This window comes from Erythrolamprus reginae, chromosome 5 (genome assembly GCF_031021105.1).
Source record: "Erythrolamprus reginae isolate rEryReg1 chromosome 5, rEryReg1.hap1, whole genome shotgun sequence".
NCBI classification, from domain to species: domain Eukaryota; kingdom Metazoa; phylum Chordata; class Lepidosauria; order Squamata; family Dipsadidae; genus Erythrolamprus; species Erythrolamprus reginae.
This window is the reverse complement of record NC_091954.1, coordinates 98,728,240-98,755,309: the sequence shown is the minus strand read 5'-3', so window position 1 is coordinate 98,755,309 and position 27,070 is coordinate 98,728,240. Positions and strand designations below refer to the sequence as shown.

The following is a 27,070-nucleotide window of genomic DNA, read 5'->3' as shown; positions in this document are numbered from 1 at the left end:
AAAACCTAGGAGATTCTTCATTCAAATGTCATAGATGGCCAAAGCATGAAAATGTGACTTTATTTTTAGTATACAGAAGGAAGACATTTTCATCTTGGTAATCTTATTCTTTCAAATGCATCCAGTCATCTTTGTGCTTGGGAGACTAAAAGGCATAATGAATATAAAAAAATGTGAATGTGGCTGGTTAGAATATTTAAATATTTAGGCCAGAGGTTCCCTACATCACAGTAAACTGAGTCACATGCATTTTTTTTTGCAGTGCATATAAAAGTTATTTTTACACTCTGCTATGTGGTTGGATTATTGCACTGCATTCTAAATGGGGCTCCTTGAGCTTCCGAAGCTACAACTGGTGCCAAAACTGGGAAGTTTTGGCAACCCCAGGAATGGCCCCTGTAATATCACTGCTCTATGAGCTGCATTGGTTGCCAGTCTGCTTCTGATTGAAATTCAAATTGTTGGTGATCATCTTTAAAGCCCTTCATGGCATTGGTCCAGGTTACTTGAGGGACTGTCTCATCCCACTAGGATTGGCCCCTATCACCAATATTAGCAGAGAAGGCATGATGGGGACCCATTAGCCTGATTTTTCCAGTTAGTAGGGTCCAGGAAGAAGGCCTTATCTGCTTCTGCTCCTGCCCTCTGGAACATCTCCCTCCCCAGTGTGGGGTTGGCCTCAACCCTTCTATCCTTTTATAAAGGCCTAAACATATTTCTGAAGTTGGCTTGGGAATAGCATAGTGGAGGTGGTTCCATCTTTCCCCATTGTGCTCCTGCCATGCCCACTAATTTTTTATTTCAATTTATGTATGTTTAAATTGTATATGTATAGGCAACATATTCATATGTATACTTTTATAACTTAAGGCACACAGAATTTCCTTATGGTAAGGTGAACAGCCAATACATTTTATTTAATGAATGAATGAATGAATGAATGAATGAATACTCTAGTATTCATTCATGTATAATGTATAATAATAATGTAAAATAGCAATGTACATGTCTTAACCAAATTAATTTAATTTATTAAATTTATAACACTTTATTGTTGAAAATGCCTTTTGAGCATTGTTGGAGCCTTCGGTGAATTGTAACATTTTTGTTGGTGGAAAGTCTTGATAAAAAATAATGCAGTGTCTTTAAAGCTCAATGAAGCAAAGCACAATAAAACAAGGTATAAGGTTAAGTCACTAGGTTAGAAAGATGGAGAGGGTCTAGAAACCTTGAGTTCTATTCCCACTTTAGGCATGAAAACCAGCAGGCTGACCTTCCTACAGTCATTATCTTTCAGCCCAACTAACCTCACAGGGTAGTGGAGAAGGAGGAAGGTGTGTTGGATATGTTCATAAGTTATTTGTAATAATAATAAAGGGTGGGATGTAAATATAAATAAATAAACATTTGAAAACTAGAAAGTGAAATACTTTAGACCTGTGATGGCGAACCTATGGCACGCATGTCACAGGTGGCACACAGAGCCCTATCTGCAGGCACAGGAGCTCTTACCCAGTTCAGCTTCACCACACATGTGAACGCCAGCCAGCTGATTTGGGGGTCTGTGAGGCTTTTTTCCGCGCTGTTTTGGGATGCAAGGCCAAAATGGAGCGAATGGGGGGGGGGCATGAGAGGGGCATGTGCACATGCGTGGGGACGAGGGGAGGGGAGATCAGGTGTGAATGTGCAGGGGGAGGGGCACGTGAGAGGGGTATTGTATTATGGATGTGGGCATTCACACCCGAGGGAAAAAAGGTTAGCCATCACAGTTTTAGACTGTTATAAGAAAAAAAATCTCACATATTGTATCCTTTTAGTTTTTGTTATTTTAGTGAGGATTAAGACAATAGATGTAATATCTAATCAGATAAATTACTTACACTAGGAAACTAGAATTTATCTAAAAGTCTATGATCTAATTACATGAGGTGCATGGCAAACTAATAAACTATACATGTGGGCACAATTCACTAGGCTAAATGTGGTTTGTGGTTCAGTGTGGTATAACCAGTCATTCTGTAGTTTCTTTTGTAAAGCAAATAGCTTTCTGAAAGTATTTACTAATCTAAGTATTTGCTAATCCAGTTCAAATACCCCTAAACATGGTATCCTACCTTTCGTTTTATATTGTTTATATAAGCCATATAGTACAATGTTTAATTTTCCATTGTATTCAGAAAAAGTTGTTCTACAACACTTTTAAAAAGTATTGATTTAAAGAAGGTCTTTAAAAGGGAGAGAGGGAATCACTGATATTATTTATTTATTTATTTATTTATTTATTTATTTATTTATTTATTTATTTATTTATTTAGATTTGTATGCCGCCCCTCTCCGCAGACTCGGGGCGGCTCACAACAAAGTGAAAAACAATTTATAACCAATCTAAATTTCTACTATTATTGCTATCTGAGATTTCAGTATATTTGGAAAAACATGTTATAAGTTAGTCTGCTTTATATTTTTGAAAGTCTGTGACATACAAACTGACAGTAGTAAATATTTCTGTGTATTTTTCCAGTGTATCACCTGCAATTTTCCTGCAATGAAAGTAATAGGCATAGTTACTATAATATTTTTTATAGTAAATTAATATTTTCATTTAACTTTTAACTTTTTATAAACTGTAACTTAATATATTTTGATAAGAATAAAATTGTTAGTTCCATTTTAAATACAGCCGTACATTTTTCAGACCATTTATTGCCTGAAAATTTAAACTGTTCAAAATGGGTGTGTCCAACCCTTGGTCCTAGACATTTAGTAATGAAGCCCACAAGACTTTTAAAGGAAGTTTGTTTTTTATATACATTAATTATACTGTACGTTTTACATGTGGTCCAAGACTACCGGTATTCCTTTTCACTCAGTGCAACCCAGGCAATCCAAGTGGTTTGAACAACTGGTGAAAATTCTCAAACTTTAGACTCTGAAAATTTAGAAACTGAATGCAGTTATTACTTGAACTGTGTTTTTTCTGGTTTTCAATAAAAATAGCTTGGAGACTGCATCACATGTTGTTATTGGAAAATATTTCACAGATCTAGTGTACCTTGCTTTTCTTGCTGCAGAACAATACATTATTAGTTGATAGCTAATATATTGCCTACTCTATACTTTTTCAGAGGTTATTATAGACTTAGTGGATTGTGGATAAAAGCAATGGCTGATATTGTCTGTTGATTCTCTAGGTCTGAGTGTGATAAAGGCGCAGTATATATGAATAATTGTAGTGACAATATTACAATCTCTGACATAATAACCACTGTTAATCTCAGTCAATCTCAATGGTTTAGAATCTGCTCTGAAAAGACCTTTGTTCTGTTTATACAGGTGAAACTCGAAAAATTAGAATATCGTGCAAACATTCACTTATTTCAGTAATGTAACTTAGAAAGTGAAACTTAATATATGAGAGATACTCATAACACGCAAGGCAAGATAGTTAAAGCCATGATTTGTCATAATTGTGATGATTATGGGGTACAGCTCATGAAAACCCCAAATCCACCACCTCAGAAAGTTAGAATACTACATGCAATCAAACAAGGTTTGTACATAGAACAATATCAGACCTCTGAAAAGTATAAACATGCATATGCACTCAGTACTTCATTTGGGCCCCTTTTGCAGCAATTACTGCCTCAATGTGGCATAGCATGGATGCTATCAGCCTGTGGCACTGCTGAGGTGTTATGGAAGACCAGGATGCTTCAATAGCGGCCATCAGCTCTTCTGCATTGTTCGGTCTCATATGTCACATCTTTCTCTTGACAATGCCCCATAGATTCTATATGGGGTTCAGGTCAGGCGAGTTTGCTGACCAATCAAGGATAGTAATCTCACGGTCATTGAAGCAGTTTTTGGTGCTTTTGGCAGTGTGAACAGGTGCCAAGTTCTGCTTATAAATTGAAGTCATTATCCCCATAAAGCTCATATGCGGATGGCAGTACGTAGTGCTTCAAAATCTCCTCGTAGACAGCTGCATTGACCCTGGACTTAATGAAGCACAATGGACCAACACCAGCAGATGGCATGGCTCCCCAAATCAACACAGACTGTGGAAACAATGGACTTCAAACAACTTGCAGTGTGTGTTCTCCATTCTTCCTCCATACTCTGGCTCCTTAGTTTACAAATGAGATGCAAAAATTTCCACAGACTGTGTTGATTTGGGGAGCCATGTCATCTGCTGTTGTGTTGGTCCACTGCTTCATTAAGTCCAGGGTCACCTGTAGGTAAGCAGAGAGGATTGAAAGAAGGTGATACTATTAAACGAATTGGAATGGGAAGTACAGGTAGTCCTTGACTTACAAGCATTCATTTAGTAACATTCAAAGTTATAATGGCATTGAAAAAAAATGACTCATGGCTGGTTTTTGCATTTAGGATGTTGCAGCATCCTCAGGGTCAAATGATCAAGGAGGTTGACAACTGTCATGTATTTATGACAGTTGCAGTGTCGCTGTGTTATGCGATTATCATTTGTAACCTTCTCAGCTGGCTTCTGACAAGCAAAGTCAATGGGGAAAGCCAGATTTAATTTACTACATGATTCATGTAACAGCTAGGGCAAAAAAAGTAAAATGGGGCACAATTCACTTAATAGCTGTCTTAGCAATGGAAATTTTGAGCTACTTATGGTCGTAAGTTGAGGGCTACCCGTAGTCTACCCGGTTCAACTTGCTATCCTCTGCACCATACCTGAATTTCAAGCAAATAGAATTATTTCCATAAAGGAATGTATATGATGCTGAAAATAGTTTTTCTACATCTACATTCTAAGCCTATGTAATTGGCCATTTTAAACATGATAAATATTAGATTTATTTATTTATTATTTATTAGATTTGTATGCCGCCCCTCTCCGTAGACTCGTAGATATAATTTGATTTGGCTTGCACGTAACTGCCTTATTCATTTTCCTAATATAAAAGATCTATATTAAAATATAAGAGGGTATCTCATGGCAAAAAAATAACTCCATAAATAAGCCAATAAAAGAAATTCTGATTACAAAGGATTGTTAAAAACCTGATTATTCTAGAAAAATCAGGTTCTCCACAGTCCCCTGTTATCAGAATTTGGCTTATTTATGGAGTTATTTTTTTGCCATAAAGCAGTAGAGGCATTTTGTACTGTAGCATATCAAATTAAGCTAGTTAGAAAAATAGAAGAAGAAAGATACTTTAAATCAGTGCCCCCCATTCTTTTGGGAACCGGGGACTGGTTCCGTGGAGAGAGGTTTTTCTGCAGCCCGTGGGGCCTGTTTGCGGCATGCCGCAGCTGAGTGCTAGTTCAAGGACCGGGGTTAGGATCCCTGCTTTAAATAATATGTAGTACTTTTTAATAGTAAGGCTATTAAGCCTTATTATTTGTGGATAAGACTATCCACAAATAATATGTACATAGTACATAAAAAAGCTAGTTTACTCCTAAACACTATGTGATGTTTTAAACATTCCAGATGTTTTGGATTGTAAGTTTCAGATACGTTCCATTAGCCATGCCAATGGGAATTGAAGTATGAACCATCTGGATGTACCAGGCTTTCTAGCTTTGGTGTAAATAGCATTCTGTACAATATTTGAGGTTTTTATATGTTTTTGGAAAGTTGTAAATGAATTTTGATTTGGGATAATTATTCCCTTCACAACTCTGTTCTAATTATATTTTGTTTTGTGTCTTATTGACAAAAAAGTTCTATCATAGAGAAAATATCTGGAAAAAATTAAAAATAAAATTAGTTATAATAAGATAAACTATAACTTGTCAGTTTATAATGCCTTTCAAAATTACTTATAGACCTGATAATAATGGTGTATAGAATTATAGCAATTTAAATGGGGCCGTTGAGCAACAACACTCAGCTCTAGCCAGTAGCAATGAATGATAGATGGATGAATGTTTTTTAATATTGGGGTTTTAATTTTGTATCTTGTTTTATTGTTGTATGCTGCCCTGAGTCTGTCAGGAGATGGAAGTAATTTAAAAAAAATCTTTATTTTCATTATGTTATTTGCATTATCACAATTTATGCATGACATCCAAATCAGAGCCTTGGGTGACTCAAAACCTACAGCTCAAAGCATTGAGGGATGTCAAAAGTTATTTGGGTGGTTTATTAAATCTTCACAAGTTGTTTTTAGTGTTACCTGTAGTATTTCAAAGCTTTTAATAGTTTGGTATTTGGCTACCTGCAGCATCATATGTCCCCACTAGATTCGGGCTTGACCTTGATGTTAGATGAAGCATCAGATTCGAGGTTGAGAGTGTTGTTTTTCAGGGACAGGTTAGCCTTCTGGCATGTCACTCATTGTAGATTCATCTGTCTCCAACATGGTTCACCTTCCAGAACATCTAAAGAGAGCACTTTGGAAAAACCTCCTGGAGGCCGTAAACTGTTTGGGCTTTATCTTACCCCTATTTCTGTATTTTATTATATGTGTTTTACTTTGCTATCTTATCAATGTGGTAAAAATTTGAACAATAAAAAATATTGATACAGTGATACCTTCATATTTGATTGATTCAAAACCCATTGAATTTGGTACTTAACTCATCATTACAGGAAAATGTCCTGATACACATTCTTCGTTTGGTTTACTTGATGCATTATAAAAAGAAGCAGGGAACATGTTGGTCATGTTGGGAAAGATGCTGACATAGGAAAAGGGACAAATAGGAAGTCCTTCCTGGATGAAACAAAGGGTGTTTGTTTCATCCTTTTTAGTACTCCTTGCACCTCCCAGAGCCAATTAAAGATGAATAATTAAGTTTAATAAATTAATAATAGATGCAAAACCTGTAGTTCCTTTTCATCTTCCATGTTAAACTATTACTAAATGATATTCCATTGTTTATGCAAAACAAAGCATTCTAAAAAGCTTGAACACTTACATAGTTTGCTTTGCAATGTTTTTTTTTTGGTAGTGATTATGCTAATTTTGAAAGACAGTTAATTTCTAGCATAGTTATGATTATTTCACATTTTTCTAATAACCAGAAGGTTAGCTCATTTAAATCTGCCATTTTTTTTTTGTTGAACTGGAATTTCAAGAACTTTAATTAAGGCCTAGAGGTTGTGCTCATTCTGCATAGCAAAGTGATAATAATGATGTGATGCAGTACACACAGTTTTTCTAGAAGAGATAACATGATTCTTAATATCTATTCCAATTCTTTAAAAAATGGCTTTTTGCTTTGGGTAAGATGGTACAATATTCTTTCTCAAATTACTATCTTTTTGATTCAAATTTCAAGTTTACAAATACTGTAGACAATAACATTTCTATATAAATACTGTATATAGTTATATTTTTGAGAACTTTATTCTGTTATCCTCAATATAAATTTGGCTCCAGTACTTCAGTACTCAAAAACCTAGCTGCTATTATGGAGAGTGGCCATGTATGATGGTTTGCACATCATAAGCATGAGAGAAGGGATAAAAATTCAAAGATGCAGGCAAACCAAGGCCACCTGATGATCCTTGAAGTACAAGACAGATAACAGAAACCAGGCTGTGGTCTTTCCTTTGTTGTGAAGGAAGCAGTTCAAGTACTAAGAATAATGGCATTTAGAGAATTAGGAATGAAAATCTGGAATCAAATATTAATTTGAGTCTACTTTATAAACTTCCTTGTTGTTGATTCTGTAATCTGGAAGTGGAATTTTGGAAAAGATCCAGATAACTTTAAAATTCATTGTAATGTTGCCTTGTATCTGAAACTAGTAGTTTTATCATGAGTTTAAATTGTTTAAAACAATTCCACATTTGTATCTTAAAACTATTTTATCCACATAAGTGAAAATTATTTAGTATTTGCATTGCTAAATGAAGAGATTAAAAATAAAGTTATACAGTGGTCCCTTGACTTTCACGGGGGATACATTCCAAGACTGCCCACAAAAGTCAAATTTCCACGAGGTAGAGATGCCCCCTTCCTTCCTCCCTCTCCCTCATTCATTCCTGGTTTTACTTACCCCCAGAATCCGCAGGGGCAATGGGGCGGCATGCTGGGAGCTTTCCTGCGCTCTAGGGCGCAGGTGGTGGTGGCAGAGGCTGGAGCAGAGGCCACAGTGGCAGGAGGCGCAATCTGGGCAGCAGCGGCCAACAGAAGATACATGGGCCGCTAGACAGCTGAGAGGCCCGGCGGCGGCAAGATCTGCAGTGGCGGCGACAGGGGTCCCGTGAGCTGCCAAACATCTGAGGTGCCCCGGCGGCAGCGAGATCGGTGGCAGGGGTCGCATGGGTTGCCAAACAACTGCGAGATCAGCAGCAGTAGCAGGAATGCGTGGGCTGCCGAGCAGCAGAAATTGCCCGGCGGCAGCGAAATCGGGAGGCTGGGGTGGAAGCCGGAGCTTTTATTTAAAGACGGCTTCTTTAAATAAATTTTAAAAATAAAAAAAATACCACGGGTTTTAAAAAAAATTATTTATTTATTTATTTATTTATTGAAAACGTGGTATAGACTTTCCGCGAAAGTCGGACGCCCGAAAGTCAAGGGACCACTGTATGTAGCTCAATGTTGAACTGTGAAGTCCTTGGTGTTCTCTGAGTTTTGTTAGTTTGCACACGTTTCATTGGCCGTAAGGTAATATAATTAGTGCCAGCAAGGATGGGGTTTGCTCCCTGTTTATATACAGTAGCTTGCCCTGCCAGTTTTGGTGGAGATGTGGTGTTTTCCCCCCCCCCTTCTTGATGGTTGTTTGATTAGGATATTGTTTTCAGCTTGATTGCTTGTCTGGTTTAATCCCTGCTTATCTGGGTGTTGGCTGCTGGAAAGAATATGTTCTGGGTTTTTTGTTTCCTTCTTAGTTTTTTGTTGTCTTTTGAATGGTCAGTAAATATAGTTTATTTCTATGTATTGATGGCTGATTTGTCTGAATGCCAATGGCTGTTAACAGTCCTTATGCCACATGTTCAATTTGATTAGAATTTGCCAATTCTGTAGAGTAATGCACTTCATTAATATTTGTTTTATTTTATAATTATTCATACCAATGTCATGCCTATTAAGAATTCTTTACATATATTTTAAACTTCATTGCATTTTTTGAGTTCTGTGTTTAGCTATTGCCAAAAATTCTATCTAGCCACTGCAAACTTTCTTATAAATGATTATTTCTATCAAAATAAAATGTAGAACTATTACATGCCAACTTGCCTTGGCAGTTGTTTATGTCTTGACCAAATATATAACTGCCAGTTTCTATTTGCTTTTCTCCGGCTTAGCTGCTGAGAATGCAAGGAAAATTTGTCAAGGTTAATTACTTTGTTGTAGCTTTCCTTAGGCTTTTGTCTATACACTAAATTTATTGTTGTAGAGCTTGAATTCTTTTTCTTCAAAAAAATTCACTGCAAAAGTACAGAAGTTTACATAGATTATTTCAAGCAGTATTTTCAAATTTTCACTTGAAAACTTGTTTAGCAGCATATCTTCCTTGTTCTCTGTCATGTAGTACTTCCTTTAAATTTATGTATAGAAAGCAATAATAGTAAGACAAATCCCATATGCCATCTCAGGCTGCATCACTTGTCAATTTAGTTAATGTTATTCCCTGCTAAGATAATGAATAGTCCTATAAGTAATTTTCATTCATTTATTTTTATCCATTTTCCAGTTACAGAGCTGATATTTAATATTCACTTAAAAGATAGTGTATAGTTAAGAATATGGCATAATTGTGGGTGGGAATCTCTTGATTCTAGTGATTGGTGAAATGAATAGAATTAAGGATAGTTAAAGATGCCAACTGATAGTAAAGGTATCTAGTGTGCATTTTCTTTAATAATTACATGGCATGATTGCTGAAAAGACTAGAGAATAAAATATTCCATATAGAAGTCCTGTAGGTAGATTATTTTTTTCATCATATCATACTCTTCCATAGAAAATATGGCCATAATTGGCCCAACTTACATTTGTGTGTGTAGCTTTCAAATCATTTAAAATTGTAGCTTTAAAATTATTTGTCTTCAAATTGATAACATTATGCATATTAATATTCCAACTTTGGAATATAAACATGCAAAGGGATTAATAGGGGTACCCAATCTCCAGGTCGTGATCCACTATTGGGCCTTGAGCCCTTCGGAACCAGGCCATGGAATTGGCAGCCGAACGCATGTGCACTTCCATTCACATGAGCAGTGGGCAAGCGTATGCATGTGTGCTCCATTTGTGTGAGCGGCAGGCGTGCCTGCCTGCCATTTGCACAAATGGAGCTGTGCTTGCATTCCTATTGCTTATGTGGAACTATCCCCTTTCCTCCTCCCCCTCTGCCAACCTTGCCGGAAAGGTTGGGGAACTCTGCAGTACAGGACTAGGTTTCTCCACATAACCATGGTGTTCTTTTAGACCTTTATACTGATTGCAGCCCAAGTTTCTCCTAAGGAATAATAAAATAAGCATGTTTTATGTTCTGCAGAAATTTGTTATCCAGCAAAGATGTAATTTTTCCTGTACAGTTACATATAGGCAGGGAAGAATGGTCAAGATGTTGTTAGAGAGACTTCTTGCTGATTTTCCTGCTGGTAAATTCTTCCTAAGCTTTTAAAGAATCATTGCCTGGTATGCCTGTAACTGAGTTTTAGAAATAGAACTAGCAATAAATAGGATCTGAGGTGCCTGGCAACGGTTTTATTTGTTATAAATAGGTCAAGTTACTTTCTATTAGCAAAATGTTTAGTTTTCATGACATCAGTGACCTTCTCAAAGCCATACTTCTTCTATGTACCCTGTTTTCCCTAAAATAAGGCATCCCCTGCTATTAAGCCCAATCGGGCTTTTGAGTACATGGTAATAAGGCCAAACACTTTTTTCAGGGTTCAAAAAAATATAAGGCAGTCTTATTTTCAGGGAAACATTGACCTCAATCAACATTTGTTGAGAGCTCATGTATTTTTGAGTTATCTTTAGGAGCCCTAATGGTACAGTGATTGGAATGCAGTCTTGCAGGCAACTCTGCCCACAACCTGGGATTTGATGGTGACGGCTCCAGGTTAACTCAATCTTTCATCCTTCCAAGGTTGATAAAATGAGGGCTCAGATTGTTGGGGGCAATATGCTGACATTGTAAATCTCTCAGAGAGTGCTGTAAAGCACTGCGGAGTGGTATTTAAGTCTTAGTGCTGTTCAGGGCCAGGTTATCTTCAACCTCATAATTCCCAGCGACTCATATGTTGGGCAGCATAGAAATTCATTAAATTAAATTAAATTAATTCTTTTGCTATTGCTATCTTCTCTTCATGGACTATTATGGCCAAAAGTGTTCTCACAGTATGGGATGTTTATGAACAGTTGTGAAATGCTACTAAACTTAGTAAACCTAGGCAGTTTGGGGGAAGAGAAGTTCAAGACTTAGTTCTATCCTTTTTCTTTTGCTCTTTGTGACATAATTTTAAATCTGGCTGAAGCTGTCATCTTGGGCAAGGGTCAACAACATTTAGGACTTCAGGGATCATTAATTCATAATTTAAAATCCCACAGACCACTAATATCTGCCTAATGACCAGCTGAATGGGTGTGGCTAGGTGGTCATGTAACTGGGTGGCTGTGGCCAACTCAATGTCACTCACATCAAGGCCTCTACAGCCTCTACTCGCCCCTCCCCTCCTAGCCACTCCTTACTTACCCTCTCAGGCTTCTAAGGATCTTAACAGGAAGCTAAGCAGCCACCATGAGATAGAATTGGCAAAACAGCTGGCTCAGTTCAAATTGGATCTGACCGAGGAAAAGGTTCAGCAGAAGCACCTCACTGAGGACTACAAGCATAGGCTTTCTAAGCAGAGAGATGGCCTGCGGAACTGCAAGGTCAGGTGTCAGCGCCTCAAATGTCAGCGGTCTGAGATGATCAACCAATTCCAGGCCCTGATGCACTCCTACTGGAACATGGCCCTCCGGCTCTTCGCCAATAGTGGTACTTCCCTCGAGCCTTCTCCCAAAGCCCCATAGCAGGAGGTTGAAGCAGACCTCAAATTGGAATTTCGCCCCCCCCCCCCCTCCAAGCCACATAAAAAGACCCTGAAGGGGAAGACTGTCTGCAGCAACACAAATGTTCATTATTAGGGGCTGTAGTTTGAGGATCCCTGATTTGGTGCAGTATAAAAAATGCAAATAATTTTTCTGTGACCACCAAAGTTTTCTTGCGGACCACTGGTTGGTGACAATTGATCTAGGGAGTACTTTTTTTTTCTTTTCTAACTTATGTCCCTGTTGTCCTGCATAGATTCTTTGAAATGAGATTTCAGGTGGTTTGATTGACAGCTGAAATGGATGGAACCTTTTAAGAGAATCATCTTTTTTGTCTAGCACTGCAGGGTTTTTTTCCGAAAGTACATTTATGTAATGGAAAGCAGTTTCATCTAATCAGGATGCACAAGACATGGCTTTCTGTAGATTAGTAAAACCCTTGTTTCACATTCTAGGGTTTGTGTTGGGTGACTTGTAGACAGAGGTGACTGAAATTCTATTAGCATTTTGAACTTGACTCTAAAAATTTCGCAAGAATCCGTAGTTATCAACAGTGAGTCTTCATGTGGTAATTTCTAATACTTTTTAACTGCTTCACATGGCAAAGGTCTAATATAGCTTCTCATCTATATCTTTGTCTTGCTAAAAAGTTTTATGGGGAAACTTGATGTGAATAAACCATGATGAATAGTGGAGATTAATATTAGTGGGTACATATTAAACTTTGCTACTTGGAATAGAAAAAGAATGCATGGTAAAGTAAGCAATAATATATGGAATGGAAAAAAATAGATAATTTTTTCCATTAAGCGAAGAAAGGAAGAATAGTAGTGTAATAAAACTGAATGAAAGTGTAAAATGAAATTATTGAATATATCATGGAACTGGATTTTGCGGGTTTGATTATAAACAGAAAGCTAAAGTGTACATAAGAAAATATTGCCTGATGTAATCTAGATTGTTGTGAGTTTGTGTGAAAGTAGGAACACATGGGTTGATGATATTTGTATCTTATGCTCAAGTGAATGATGGAAATAGAATAATCAGACATGGGAAACATTCAGAATGAGGATCCAAAGGAATCCAAAGGAAAAATTATTTTGCTATGTGACATGAATGGATAGTTGGGAATGAGATGAGAAGGTATAGAAGGTATCATTGGAGAAATAAGGGGAATAGCAAAGTATTTGCTTTACAAAGGTCTGTTAGTTTTGAAACTGTGGTCTAAGCTATTTATATGTGTGCACAGCAAAGGAATGAATATTTTAAAGCATGGTTGATTTGATAAAAGATTGAGATAATCAATGAAGGATACAAAGGAATTAAAATATTTTGAATCTGGGATAGACTATTTTGTTGATTATATCAAGAGCAGCTATCTAGAAAAATGTGGATGTGGAAGGAAAGTTATATGAGCTAGAGTGAAGGTAGAAAGATTATAGGAAGAGAAAGAATAAGTTGTGTATGAAAATATATGATTAAAAAAATCTAATAAAATGAGTGGAAATGTGTATTAAAAAGGAAGATGGAAGGTGCTCCAAATTGAATGAAAAGACTTATTTTAAAAGTTCCACAGTAGAAGTAGAATAATAAAGTGAAAGAAGCCAAAGGTGAGGAAAATGTGTATAAGAGAGTTAAAAGGGATTAAGTAAATTGAGATGAAACTGGGGTATTTAAAGATTTGCATGGGAATAATATTAATATATAAAAAATGGAATTGAAATAAATTCTTAGTGTCCGAGGGGAGGAAAAGGCTAGAGGTGTGAATGGTGGACCTGTACAAATGTTTTTTCTTACAGAATAGTTGTTTAATGTGTGTGTAATTTACACACTTATATCAGGATTGGGAGAATGCCATTATCCTTCTCCTGTATTAAAAAAAACCCCATGGTGGTAAGAATTAATGCAAATGCTACTGGGGATTTATTGTTAAATTTGCCAGGGAAGATGTTTGATAAATTTCTGATTGAAGGTGACTATCATAATAAATGAAAGTGAGCAAAATTTTGGAAATGCGGTGCAATTATATAGTATCAGTGAAACATTAATGATTTTGAGAAAAATAAGATACTTTAGGAAAACTGTGTAATAGAATGAGTTATAGAATATTTTGTGTGATATTTTCTAAATGGAGTACCAATAAAGGAGAGTGGCATATGATGGCATATGTGAATAAACTGAATGCTTAATAGTCCTCACTTAATGTCTATAATTGGGATCAGCAAGTCTGTAATCAAAAAATCCAACATCACATGGCCAAACTAGCTTACAAAAAAGTACCCTACAAAAACAGTTGTGACAATTCTGGTACCTGTAATTGAGTGGATCCTGCACTAGGGTGGCTTTAATTAAATCAAATCAATTTAAAGCACAAGTAAAAAGGCTTGATTTAAATCATAATTTTTAAAGAGCAACTATAACCTCAGTTCCGCAGTAGCTCCTCCGCTGACCCTTTGTTGACTCACCGACAGTCCCAATATTGCAGAAATTACAGCTTCGTGCTACATAATTATGCTCCATTTCATGTCGAATAAACTTAATTATTAATGTATCTTAAATGGAAAACTATCTTTAGATAGATCTTTACTCCAAAAGCATTTTATTAAAATAAATTTGATTTTTTTAAAAATCTGATACAAATTTTTAAAAATCCATTAAAAAAACCCCATCGATTTTTATCTAACTTGTCTTGCACAGTCATTAGGCCCAGGATCACATGATTGTCATTTACAACCTTTTGCTGGGCTTTCCCATTGACTTCGTTTGTCAGAAGCCATCAGTGAAGATTCCAAATGGTGATCATGTGATTGCAGAAATACTGCATTACAATTGCAATCCCAATCAGGTGACTGCAGGGAAACTGACAGCTGCAACAAGAACCACATATGAACCCTTGTTCACAGTAACTTAGGGGACCTTTCAGTGGTCACTGAATGGGTAGTTGTTAACAGAGGACTTAAATGATAGGAATGAGCAAGGAGCAAGACATGGATGCTTGAGGTGAAGTCAGGGATATCTTGGTTAGGGACATCAATTTTTTAATGCAAATATTACTATGTTGCTGACTGAGAACCTGAGTGCTTCCGATAAATGTTAGATTGATTAAAAATTATGGAGCAGATATGAATATGAATGCATCCAAGAATAAGATGTTTGACAGTAAAAAAATGAAATGATAAAACAGTCAGACAGATTCATAGATATACCTAGAAAAATTACAAAAGAGTGGGAAAGGATGCATAAATTTTAAGAGGTGCAAATATTGGTAGAAAATTAGGGTTATATTATGACATATATTGTAAATGTTCATTGAAAAAGAAAATGGTTAGTATAAGAATGTGTTTCCTCTTGACTTGTTATATAAACGTTTTGGTATGCCAAGGGAACCATAAAATTATAATAACAGTGGAAATGGAGTACATAAGAAGTGTGTGTTGTAAAGTAATAGGATCAAGAACGAATGGAGGGTGAATTAATGTGGAATACATAACTAATGACTTGTGACAGAAGAAATGAGTTAATTTTGTCATGTAGTCAGAATGAGTGAAAATCAAATATATGAAAGAAAAATGAACGAGTTAAGAGGAAAACTGAGAAATGGAATTAAAGAGAATCTTTAGGAAGAGAAGAACAAAAAAGAATTTCTAAAATATATATATGTGGAACCAAAAATGTTTACAACAATAGAGAAGTGGGTAAATGTTTATTGACTGGTATTCAATTTGGTAAATTGGCTTTGATATGTGTCCTGTTTTGACAAATTTAGAAGCTGCCTGATTGTCTGGCTAACAAACAAGAAAAATACAAAAGGGGTGTAGAGAGCAAAGATAACCTAAGACAGTGAGGTGAACCTTTCTTTCCTTGGGTGCCGAAAGACTGTGGGCGTGCACTATCACACATGTGTGAGAGCCCACACCCATAATTCAATACCTGGGGAGGGCGAAACAGCTTCTCTTGCCCCCCGTAGGCCCTTTGGAGGTTGGAAACAGACTGTTTCCCAACTTCTGGTGTGCCCAATAGGCTCTTGTTTTATCTTCCCCAGGCTCCAAAGGCTTCCCTGGACCTGGGGAGGATAAAAGCTCTTTCCCTATCCCCCCAGCTAAAAACGCACTCCCAGAGCCTCTGTGTTAGGCAAAAATCAGCTGGCCAGCACACACATGCACGTTGGAACTGAGGTAGAGCAACAGCTCGCATGCCAACAGATATGGCTCTGTGTTCCACCTGTGGCACCCGTGCCATAGGTTGGCAATCACTGACCTAAGAAGTATAAAGACAAATATACAGGAAGTCCTCGTTTAGTGACCATCTCCAATTATTCAGATGATGAAAAAATAACTTTAGAACCAATTCTTATATTTATGACCTTTGCAGATCTGTAAAGTAAAGGAAAATGATAATATCATAAGCACAATTGTGTTCATGTACTGATTGCTTCACATAATAACTGAGCTTTTGGTTTCAACTGTGGTAGCTAAATGAGAATACAGTAATTGTAAAAAAAAAATTACATCCAATAAGGGCTCGTTAAATAACCTGGGAAAATAGCCAGGTCAAGGGATTCTTTAAAGTCATTGGATTGGGAGCCATCAGGAGCCATCTATAGGCAGGCTCAGTAGCTGTGAAGGCATGTTTCTGGCTTTCACTAGATAACATTACTTAGTTATTGGGACCTGGATTGCAGGCTGTACACAAACATCAGCATCTCTTGCGCTGCTGCCTACTCTGCTTGCTTGGAACTGGTCTGGAAAGGGGAAAAAAGCCTCTGGCACAGAGGGAGGGAAATTCCAGCCTGATGATCCTAATGATTTTCTGGCAGTTGCAGTTCTCACACTGCCACTTCCCCGGTGCCTGGGGTAAGTGGTAAGAGGCACACTGGCCTGTAATGCTCCCTTAGAAGAAGTCTAAGGCACCAACATTTGCCAGTGCAAACGACCTTGGAGGACAAGGCTGGCAGGAGGATGAGAAGGAGCAGCGGCAGACCGTTTGCACTGGCTAAGTTCAGTGCAGGAGGCTTTCCAGGCCCAAAACAGGCTGGGAGTCATGTGAGAAACATGCATGCACAGGGGGTTGTCATGCGTGCATGCACAGATAGGGCGTGCATTGATTTGTGGGAGCTAGCATGTACACGTGACATCACAGGCGGGAGTCATGTGCAGGTGGCACATATGTGAGAAACATGCATGCACAGGGGGTTGTCATGCGTGCATGCACAGATAGGGTGTGCATTGATTTGTGGGAGCTAGCATGTACACGTGACATCACAGGCGGGAGTCGTGCAGGTGGCACATATGTGAGAAACATGCATGCACAGGGGGTTGTCATGCGTGCATGCACAGATAGGGCGTGCATTGATTTGTGGGAGCTAGCATGTACACGTGACATCACAGGTAGACATATACTTTTGGCACGCAACCAGAAAAAGGTTTGCCATCACTGGTCTAATTGCTACTTTCCTCAGTTTCACGCCTGCACATTTATCCACGGTGTGCCACAAGAAGGAAATAGCTAGCAGCGTTCAAGTTGCTGACATCTTCCAGGCTTCTTTTGCCAATTTCACCTCAGAGCCAGGCAGGTTCAACACCAGCTCCCATTCTCCTCATGCAGCTAGCTTTCCCACCGGAGTGGTACACATTTATTCTTAATGATGCTTGGTTGAGCAGGGCAGGAACTAGAGGTGAGCGATGGGAGCTCACCACACATTCTGCAGTGCTACCAGAGCTCGAACTGCCTGAGTGTCAAACTATTTCTTGAGCCACCTGGTGTTTATGTATGACTCATTACTATGATTAGGCCATTAATTGCTGGCATATCCTGTATAGAAATGGAATATCAGATTTATCTTTGGTTTAACCCTGCTGTTCTGTTCGGGTCGTATGTGACCCGAAACCAAGTTTGAGTCCCCTGTAAAACATTTTCCCTGCATATCTGAAACTTGAAATTTCATGACTTTTCATCATTTCAGGGGTTCTCTCTATGAGAATTTTTTTTGGGGGGGTGGGGGGTTTCTTTCTTGCTGAAAAAAAACCCCTCCCTGATCTTCTGTTCCGGGTCACATACGACCCGGACCGAAAACTCTTCATTTGAAGTGCTTATGTTTGGTCAATTTGAAAACTTTTTTCACTTGGAAAGTAGTCTGAACATTTCTGCACACAATGATATGAAAATTGAAATGAAAAAAGTAATTCTTATTGGTTTATTTTGCTGATATAATGCATTGCCCCCCCCCCCCGTTTTTGTGAAAGTGTTTTCAATTTATGGATAGTTTTGCTTGCAAAATGCATTCTATTTTACTGAAGTTGGTGTGGGATTGGTAGTTTGAACATTTCTGAATATAAGAAAAATATAAAGGAACTGAAAAAAAATGATTCTTACTGGTTTTTTAACATCAGAAATAAGCCCCCCCCCCGGCTGCTTGCAACCATTTTCACTTTTTATTTTTTTATGCTCCAAATCCGAAATATTCTTTAAAATCTTAGGCATTCATTTACTCAATTTAACAATGCTGATCATCAAAAAATATTTTTGGGGTGGTGGCTAATTGTTTTCTGGGCAAAAAATAATAATAACTTCGAGTCTGTTTCTGTTCGTATATGACTGGACCAAAAATATATTTTTTAGGTACTTGAATTTGATCTTTTTGAAAACTTTTTCAACTGGAAAACTAGTTTGAACATTTATGAACATAATGATATGAAAATTGAACTGGAAAAATTGAGATTTTTATTTTGATCAAAAAGCCCCTCCCCCCATCCTTTCTGAATTTCGTGTCAATTTATATTTTTTAAGGCTACAAATCCCTAAGGAATTTTCCCCCAAAAGGTTTGATATACTAAATTGAACAATCCTGAACATAAGAAAAATATAAATGAACTGAAAAAAATGGTTCTTATTGGTTTATTTTTGCCACAAAAGGGCCACCCCCCCCCCTTGGCCTTGCTGTGTGCCATTATTGTCACTTTTTATACATATTTGGCTAGAAATATTTGGAATATCCTTTTGAAAATCAACCACATTGTAGCCAGAGAACTAATTTTATGAAAGAAATCCATTTTACTAAAAAAAAGTATGTAAGTTTGAAATTAACAGCATAATTTTTATATAAATTGAAATAACTTTATGTGAAAAATAAACCAATATGCATCAATTTTTCCAGTTCAATTTTCATATCATTATGTTCAGAAATGTTCAAGCTACAAATCCCACACCAACTTTAGCAAAATAGAATGCATTCTGCTAGCAAAATTATCCATAAAGTGAAGACTATTTCACAGAAATGGGGGGGGGCATGCATTATATCAGCAAAATAAACCAATAAGATTTACTTTTCTCATTTCAATTTTCATATCATTGTGTGCAGAAATGTTCAAGCTACCAATCCCACACCAACTTTAGTAAAATAGAATGGATTTTGCAAGCAAAACTATCCATAAATTGAAAAAAACTTTCACAAAAACGGGGGGGAGGCACATTTATATGCAAAATAAACCAATAAGGATTAATTTTTTCAGTTCAATTTTCATTCCATTGTGTGCAGAAATGTTCAAACTTGTTTCCAGGTGAAAAAAGCTTTCAAAAAGACCAAATATAAGTACCTAAAATGATCAATTTGCAGTCCGGGTCAAATAGACCCGGAAACATAAGATTAGGGAGTTTTTTCGAACAGAACAGCAGGGTTTTAAAGCAACCAACAATTTAGAAGTTTGGATATATTTTTACAATACTGTGTAAGTATGGATATCCAGTCTTAAATTTGACATTTATCTTGGTAGATTACTTGCTCTTTTAAGTCTCTCTTGAAAGACTTTTCACCTAAGTTGCTGTGACATATGACTATGCTTACTAACACTGGTGAATAATTATTGCCAGAAACGTTAAAAATAGAAGTTGTGTTCTTTCGTAGTTTAAAGACATTTAGATTTCTGTTGCTCTTTTCAAGAAACATAAGTGAGAATTTACTGCAACAACTGTTTTAATTACTTACAAGTTGCCAACTAAGTAAACTAGATTTAATAGTTTTTACCGAAGTATTATTTCAATTAGGCTATGCCCATGATAGTACTCTGTGAGCATGCCTGTGATGACCCTCCCTGTGGGCATGTGTGCCATTGCCAGCTGCTTTTTCAGATTCCTTCACACGCATGCGCACCGGCCAGCTGGTCCAATTTGCATACGCACTGGCCAGCTGCTTTCTTCTAGGTTCCAGTGTGCGCATGCCGGAGCTCACCGAAAACTGCTGGCCGGTGCACATGCGCGCACCAGAAACTAGAAGAGAGCAGGTGGACAGTGACAAAATCCAGAATAGCAGCTGGCCACTGTACATATGCACACCAGCTAGCTGCTCTCTTCCAAGTTCTAGCACTCTGGCATGTACATACTCAAGTTTTGGCACTTGGTGCCAAAAAGGTTAGCCATGACTGGGCAATGCCAACATGGCTGGTAAAAATATTTTGGTACTGGTTATTTCAAAACTGGTACATGTAATAATGAACCTTTCTCTCTATCTTCTTTTTTCAGAGCTACATATTTTAAATATTATAAACATCCAGCTATAATAAGGAGAAAAAATATAGCTGTAGTTGAATGAGGAATCTGTTGCGTCAGTAGCCTTTTTCTTCAAGAGTGGGTCTTTGAATGAGGATGACAATGGAAGAGATGAGGAATGAAGCAGAGACCACTTCTATGGTTTCCATGCCTCTTTATGCAGTTATGTATCCTGTCTTTAATGAGGTAATAGGTTCGATTTTATTTTCTTTGCATTAGTACCTGGGAAACAAAGTTTTATTTAACTCAGCTACTATCTTGCTTATATTAGTATTCATTTTCTCCTTATGCATTCTGCTCCCTTTCTGTCCATATTTCTTGGCCTCATGACAGACTGCTTGGTTGGATGGCATTTAATTCCTTAATTCTGAGTATTATATTCTACATTTATAAACTCCCAAGATACATTCCAATATTATGCAAGAGACTGGAATGTAGATTTCATTGTTTAATTAACATTCCAGCTTAGGCAGACATATTTTATAGGGTGGAAAGGTTTATGTTTTCTGCAGCTACTTGGGTTTATATAAATGTTTTCTATTAAACATTACAGAATCTGTTTAGAGGAGAAATAATAAATGTGTTTAGGCTTTAAACAATTGAAAATGAGATTATCTGTCTTTGGTAATTTATCAAGAAATATTCATATTTTCGGTATTCATAGAAATGGTGTTACTGTTAACACATTTATTTTGAAGGATTATCTTGACCAGTCTAAAATAATAATAAAAAACCTATATTTTTGGCTTGTCATCTCATTCCATAGAGCTATTCATGTTTGTTTTCCCTGACACCTATATCAGTAGTATATAGGCAGACTTCATAGAACATCATTTGTTATACAAACATTTATCTGTTAAATGTTGTATCTTTTATATGTTCCCAAATGTGTGGATTTCATCTGTCCAGAATTTTCAGGAATAATCATGCTGGATGGGAATTGTAGTCCACACATGCCAAGTCACAAATTGTGAAAAGCTGTTTTGGCAAAACACGACAGCAAAACTTTTTCAGATTTCAAAAACTTATCTAGATCAACAAAAAACCTTAGAAATATTGTCACTGATGATAATGTACTTTAACCTCTTATTTATTTTGGTATGACTGTTTATTTTTATTTTTTGCAGCTAGAACGAGTAAATCTATCAGCAGCTCAAACATTGAGAGCAGCTTTTATTAAGGTGAGAATAATATTTACATACAGAACACCAAAATATTAATATTTTATGTTAAGATATAAACATTAAAATATTGTAAAATTCTGCAAACTAGATTTAATTACTAATTCTAACTTTAAAAAATATTACTGTAATTGCTTGTCTGCTCTAAATAAAGGTGTGTATTTATTTATTTATTTTATTCAACTTCTATGCCACCCAATCCCGAAGGACTCAGAATGGCTAGTGTAATCAGTCAGTTTATTTATACACCTTATTTTCCAGAAATAGACAGACTCAGAATGGATAATAGCTTAATATTAACTTTAAAGAATAACCTGCAGTTAAGATAATTAACTCATTTGTTATCATTCATTTATGTTTATGAAATTCAGTGGGTATAATGTGTGGAAATAGGTAAGCTAACAATACTAACAACTTTAACATATTTCACTAAAGATTTTCATTGAACTTTCATATTAAGACACCTTACACTTGGCATACATGTTCATTTTAAGTTAATATCAGGTAACAAAAATATACGGTAAAATATTATGAAGCCTTTTAAATATCTGAAAAGATTCTCCTTTTCATCTAAGTACTCTGTTCTAATATCCTCATGGTAGTTCTCTTGTTGGCAATGAAGGTCTAGGAAACAAACATATACCTGAATATATATCTTCAATAAAAGAGTGCTGAAGAGATCACAAATCTCCTTCACAGATGCTCTCAATGCTCACATACCATATTGTTTGGAGTATAAGATGCACCTTTTTCCTCTTTAAAAGAGGCTGAAAATTTGGGTGCTTATTGCTAAAAATGGTAGGCAGTATTCTCCTTTCTCAAGTTGATAAACCAGTGAATCTGCATGGACGTCTAGTACACATCCGAGTCTGCGGAGAGGGGCGGCATACAAATACAATAAATAATATAGCCTGTTTTTAGTAGTTTATAAAAACATTGTGTAACTTCAGAAGTTTGTCAGCTCAAGGAAGTAGAGAATGCCATCCACCATTTTTGGTAATTGGCAATTTGTTTGTAAGTATGAGTTCTGACTTAGATACAAATTCAATTTAAAGGGAGATTGAAGAATGGAACTTGTTCTTAACATGGGGACTGCCTCTTTTTCACAATCTTTTTAAGCCTGAAAAACACTCTTGAGATGTTTATTTAAAAAGTAATAGGGAATTCAGGAAAAAATGAGGTTTTGCAGTATTTTGGGACAATGTAACATCTGATATCTTGCCTGTTTATTATTTATCCACATTATCTGTCTAACTTTTAAAAATAATTGTGATGTAGCTTTAAAAATAAGTAAAAACAATGAAGATTACTGTTAAATTTACAGTATTGTTGAATATATGGTAATTATGACTACCCCTTGGAAACCTAGCTTTTGTATCATTTTCACAGACTTGGGATCAAAATTTGGGTGCTTGGCAGTCAACCCATTGCACAGTATCCCATAGTTATATTTTCCTGCCCTGTTCAAACTGCCTCTGCTTCAGCTCCTCCTATGTGCCTATCCATCCCATGTCTGAGCCTTTTTGACTGCCCTACATTCCACCACCTATCCCCACCGCTGTTTCCACCAGCTGACTTATTAAAGTTTGTTGCAAAAATCAAAACCGGAAGCACACACAGATGACTAATTCAGCTGGATTCAATAACTTCTTTATAAACATAATAACAGATGAATTTATAAATCCATTAGCAGATTATTCTTCAAGTAAATACAAGCAGAATTAGTTTCATTTCAGCAGAGGAGAGGACAGAGGAAGTGCGGAGTATGAGAGTACATAGCGCAGAGTGAGCCACGCCCATTCTTAAGCTTCTCAGTTTCGATTCTCTGCACAGATTCAGAAGTGGTTAGCACCCATTGACTGACTTAGTTGCTATGCCTATTCATTGGCTGACTTTGTTACTACTGGCTCTCCCAATCATAAATATTTTAATACCTTCATCATCATTTTTCTCCCATTGCTGACCCAGGGGCTGAGTGAGGTTTGCAGACCTAGGATCTGCATGGTAAGCAAAGCAGGGGGGTGAAGCCCCAAGGACTTGTTGCCCCCAATGAGGGAAGGGACTGGAGAATCAAGAGGACATTACTTAATGGCCACATTATCTAATGCCATCAAGGGTTACCAGAACTCCCATTGCTTAACAAGTGCGATCATGTAACATTTTTCTTAACCACTTTGTTGGCAATTGCATATCTGGTCCTAGTTAGGGCTGTAATCTGAGGACTATTTCAGTTAGTGTGAAAGATAGAAGAAAAAGGAATGATTCACAGAAATAAATACTGCAAAGAAATTAAGGAAAAGATTAATTAGACCAAATTACAGGTGAAAATATTGTTTTGGTTCAAGAAATATAGTCTTTACTTTGGAAGAAAAAATGGCAGTTGCAAAATCATAATAAGCTTATGATAATAAGCCAGTTCTACTCACATGTCTTAAAAATTCATATTGTAACTTTCTTGGAAGCTGTTCTCTGCTTTCAATATGTCAGAAGAAATCTGAAATCTCTTCTTTGAAATACAGGCAGAAAGGGAAAACCCTGGTCTCACACAAGATATTATCATAAAAATTTTGGAGAAGAAAAGCATTGAAGTTAATTTTACTGAATCTCTATTGCGTATGGCAGCGGACGATGTAGAAGGTATTTCCTATCAATGGCTGTTTCCTCATTGGGTTTACATGGGTTCATTTTAAAAAAATTAAGTTTGTTATTTCTGTACACAGCTGAATTTCCATATTGTCACTTCAGTCTTTACATTTACTGTTATATATTGTAAATTAGATATCTTTGGTCATATTTCTTTTGATAATTCTTGTAGCTTGGCCGTTCTGTGTTCCCCAAAAATAACACCTAGGGTGTCTTATTTTGGGGGGGAGATGTCACCCACTGCTTCACCTACTTGCCCCTGGCCTTTTTTTTTTTTTTCCGCTATCAGAGGTCTTTAGGAAGGCGTCTTCAGCCAATAACAGAGCTGCGGATCGATCTGGAGCTCTGTTGTCGGCTACAGAGGCCTTCAGGAAAGCCTTGCCTGCTGCAGCAAAAGAAATGGGCCGAGGTGTGAGAGGCCTGGCTGCAACTATCCAAAGATAAGTAATAGGGCAGCTCAACCCTAGCTTAATTTTTACCTGTGCATTCTGGAGTCTTAATTAGAGCTTATTTTGGAGGCAGGACTTATATTAGATGCAAATGTAAAAATCAAGCTAGGACTTACTTTCTTAGTAGGTCGTATTTTTGGAAAACATGGTACTTGAGAGAGGATGAGAAAAACCCAAAAGACATGATTTTTTAAAATAGGCCATAGAATAGATGATAGCATAGGGTAAGAGTTAAAAGAGGTTGAATACAAAAAAATGGCTAGAGGAAATTTCTAGAAATGGAACAAAATGTATGTTTAGCCAATTTCCTATAGTTTTCACCATTGTCTTCTTTATTCAGAAACAAGATCCTATCTTCAGAATGTCAAGGAAGCTTTAGAAAGAAAGAAAGAAAATGTTACTTCTCGTGTATTAGTTTTCATGACTTTCATATACCTGGAGTACTTGTCATAGGTTGTGCTTTAAGAAGGTTACTGTAAATACTGTAGGTCAGTTTTGGCTGACATTATATTGAATTACATCATTAGAAATCAATGGTCTTTTCCTTACAAAATAGAGTTGGGATTAATGTACTGTTCTTATTTGTTGCTTGTTTTAATTTTATCATGGTTAAGGATGTTGCCAACCCTTTTAAGTTTAATTTATAACTTACTTAAAAAGAGAAATCCGTGTATATTTTCTTTCTCCTCCATCCCAGAGTACATGATTGAAAGGCCAGAGCCCGAATTCCAAGACCTCAATGAAAAGGCACGAGCACTTAAACAGATTCTCAGCAAGATTCCAGATGAGATCAATGACAGAGTGAGGTTTCTACAGACAATCAAGTAAATACTAATCAAACTAAAAAGTTATTCTAAAGGGTGACTTCTTCGACTAGCTGTGTTTTTTTTATATTTATGGAGGAATTACATTTCTTGGCTTGTACTGTAATTCTGATTATTACCAATATTTTATGAAATTGCTGTTTTCATTTCATGGATTTTTTGCTTCAAAATGAGTGCTTGCTTTCTATTGAATGGCTAAGCTGTGGATAGGTTTCAACTGCTGGAGTAATAACTGTGGATATTATAGCTATGGAAGTTCTGTCAGTGATCCCTATTCTGTGACCTTTGTAGTTAAATCCTTTTATTCCTAACAACATAATCCTGAGGCAATAATGCTGCATCAGACCTGAAATCTTTATAAGTCATCCTGGTGAGTTGCCCCTCTTTTATAAGTTCCACTTCCAGTCTTCTCTCATTTAAAATTACAGTGGTTTTGAATCTTATTCCCCATTGCTCAGAAATTTTTAACATGCTCTGGATATTAAGTTGCCTGTGTTTATTCGGGAGCTGTTTTCTTCCTTTTTGGTCATCTGTCTTGATCCCCCCCCCCCCCCCCATCTGCAGCACCACTCTTGTTTTAATGACTATGGAGGTTTTTCAAATGTCCAATTGCTCCTTGATATTTTGAATAGATAGATCTCTTAGTACACACAATGTATCTAGAATTGCCATCAAAAATATATGTGTGAGTCTCCTTTCACATTTTGGATTGTATCACTGTCCATAGTTTATTGAGCTTTCAAAACCAAAAACCATGAAGCTGATGCTTAAAAGAGCTATGCAATGCAGGGGCTTATTGTATGTAGTTGTGCAAAAACTGACTCATTAATTTTAACGTAATTACAGTTGTAGAGTTAATTATCAGAAATTTCTGATTCCTTTATTCAAGATCGGTAAGGCAGTAAGACTGCTAGGAAATAAAATTACACATATACTTTATTGTACAGTAGGAATACATTTCCCCCCTTATCTGTAACGTTTTAGTAAGCCATCATAATGACCAGAAGATTAGAGTCATGCTAGAAAAATGCATCCTCTCATCTGGGTTTTATCCAAAGTTGTAACAGGAAGGCTTTTTTCTTTTCTTAGAGATCATTTTTCTAGGATCCAACTCAATAAAAGGGAGATAGATGTCTGTGTGAGTTCATTGATTCTTTATAACTCTGTGTAGAAGATTATAATGTAAAATACAGATTTTTATAGTGATTTCACTTATTAGTAGCTCAGGTACCTCATTAGTGAGATTTTCATACTGTACATGCATTGCTATAGGAATTAAAAGGGCCTTTTTCAGTCCTGTACAATGCAAGCTAACAGAGTACTGTAGAATTAATTGTCTGTTGGATTAGTTATATGGTTGCCCACTCATCAATGTAACTCAGAGCAACTAGCAAAAAATTTAAACTCTCAACTGTTTCAACTAAAAATCTAAAGCATCTGCCAAAGATCATTTA

The 27,070-nt window shown here is 36.6% G+C and overlaps 1 protein-coding gene across 1 annotated transcript in view; it reads left to right on the top strand.

The window, feature by feature from the left end:
• PDCD10 (programmed cell death 10) overlaps nucleotides 1–27,070 on the top strand; it is a 37,375-nt gene that overhangs the window by 1,680 nt on the left and 8,625 nt on the right. Inside the window, exons 2-5 of the mRNA XM_070753569.1 lie at nucleotides 20,493–20,705; nucleotides 21,647–21,700; nucleotides 24,220–24,337; nucleotides 25,490–25,616. Of these exons, the coding sequence (XP_070609670.1) occupies nucleotides 20,610–20,705; nucleotides 21,647–21,700; nucleotides 24,220–24,337; nucleotides 25,490–25,616 (395 nt within the window). The 5' untranslated portion in view covers nucleotides 20,493–20,609. The remainder of the gene's footprint in view (nucleotides 1–20,492; nucleotides 20,706–21,646; nucleotides 21,701–24,219; nucleotides 24,338–25,489; nucleotides 25,617–27,070) is intronic.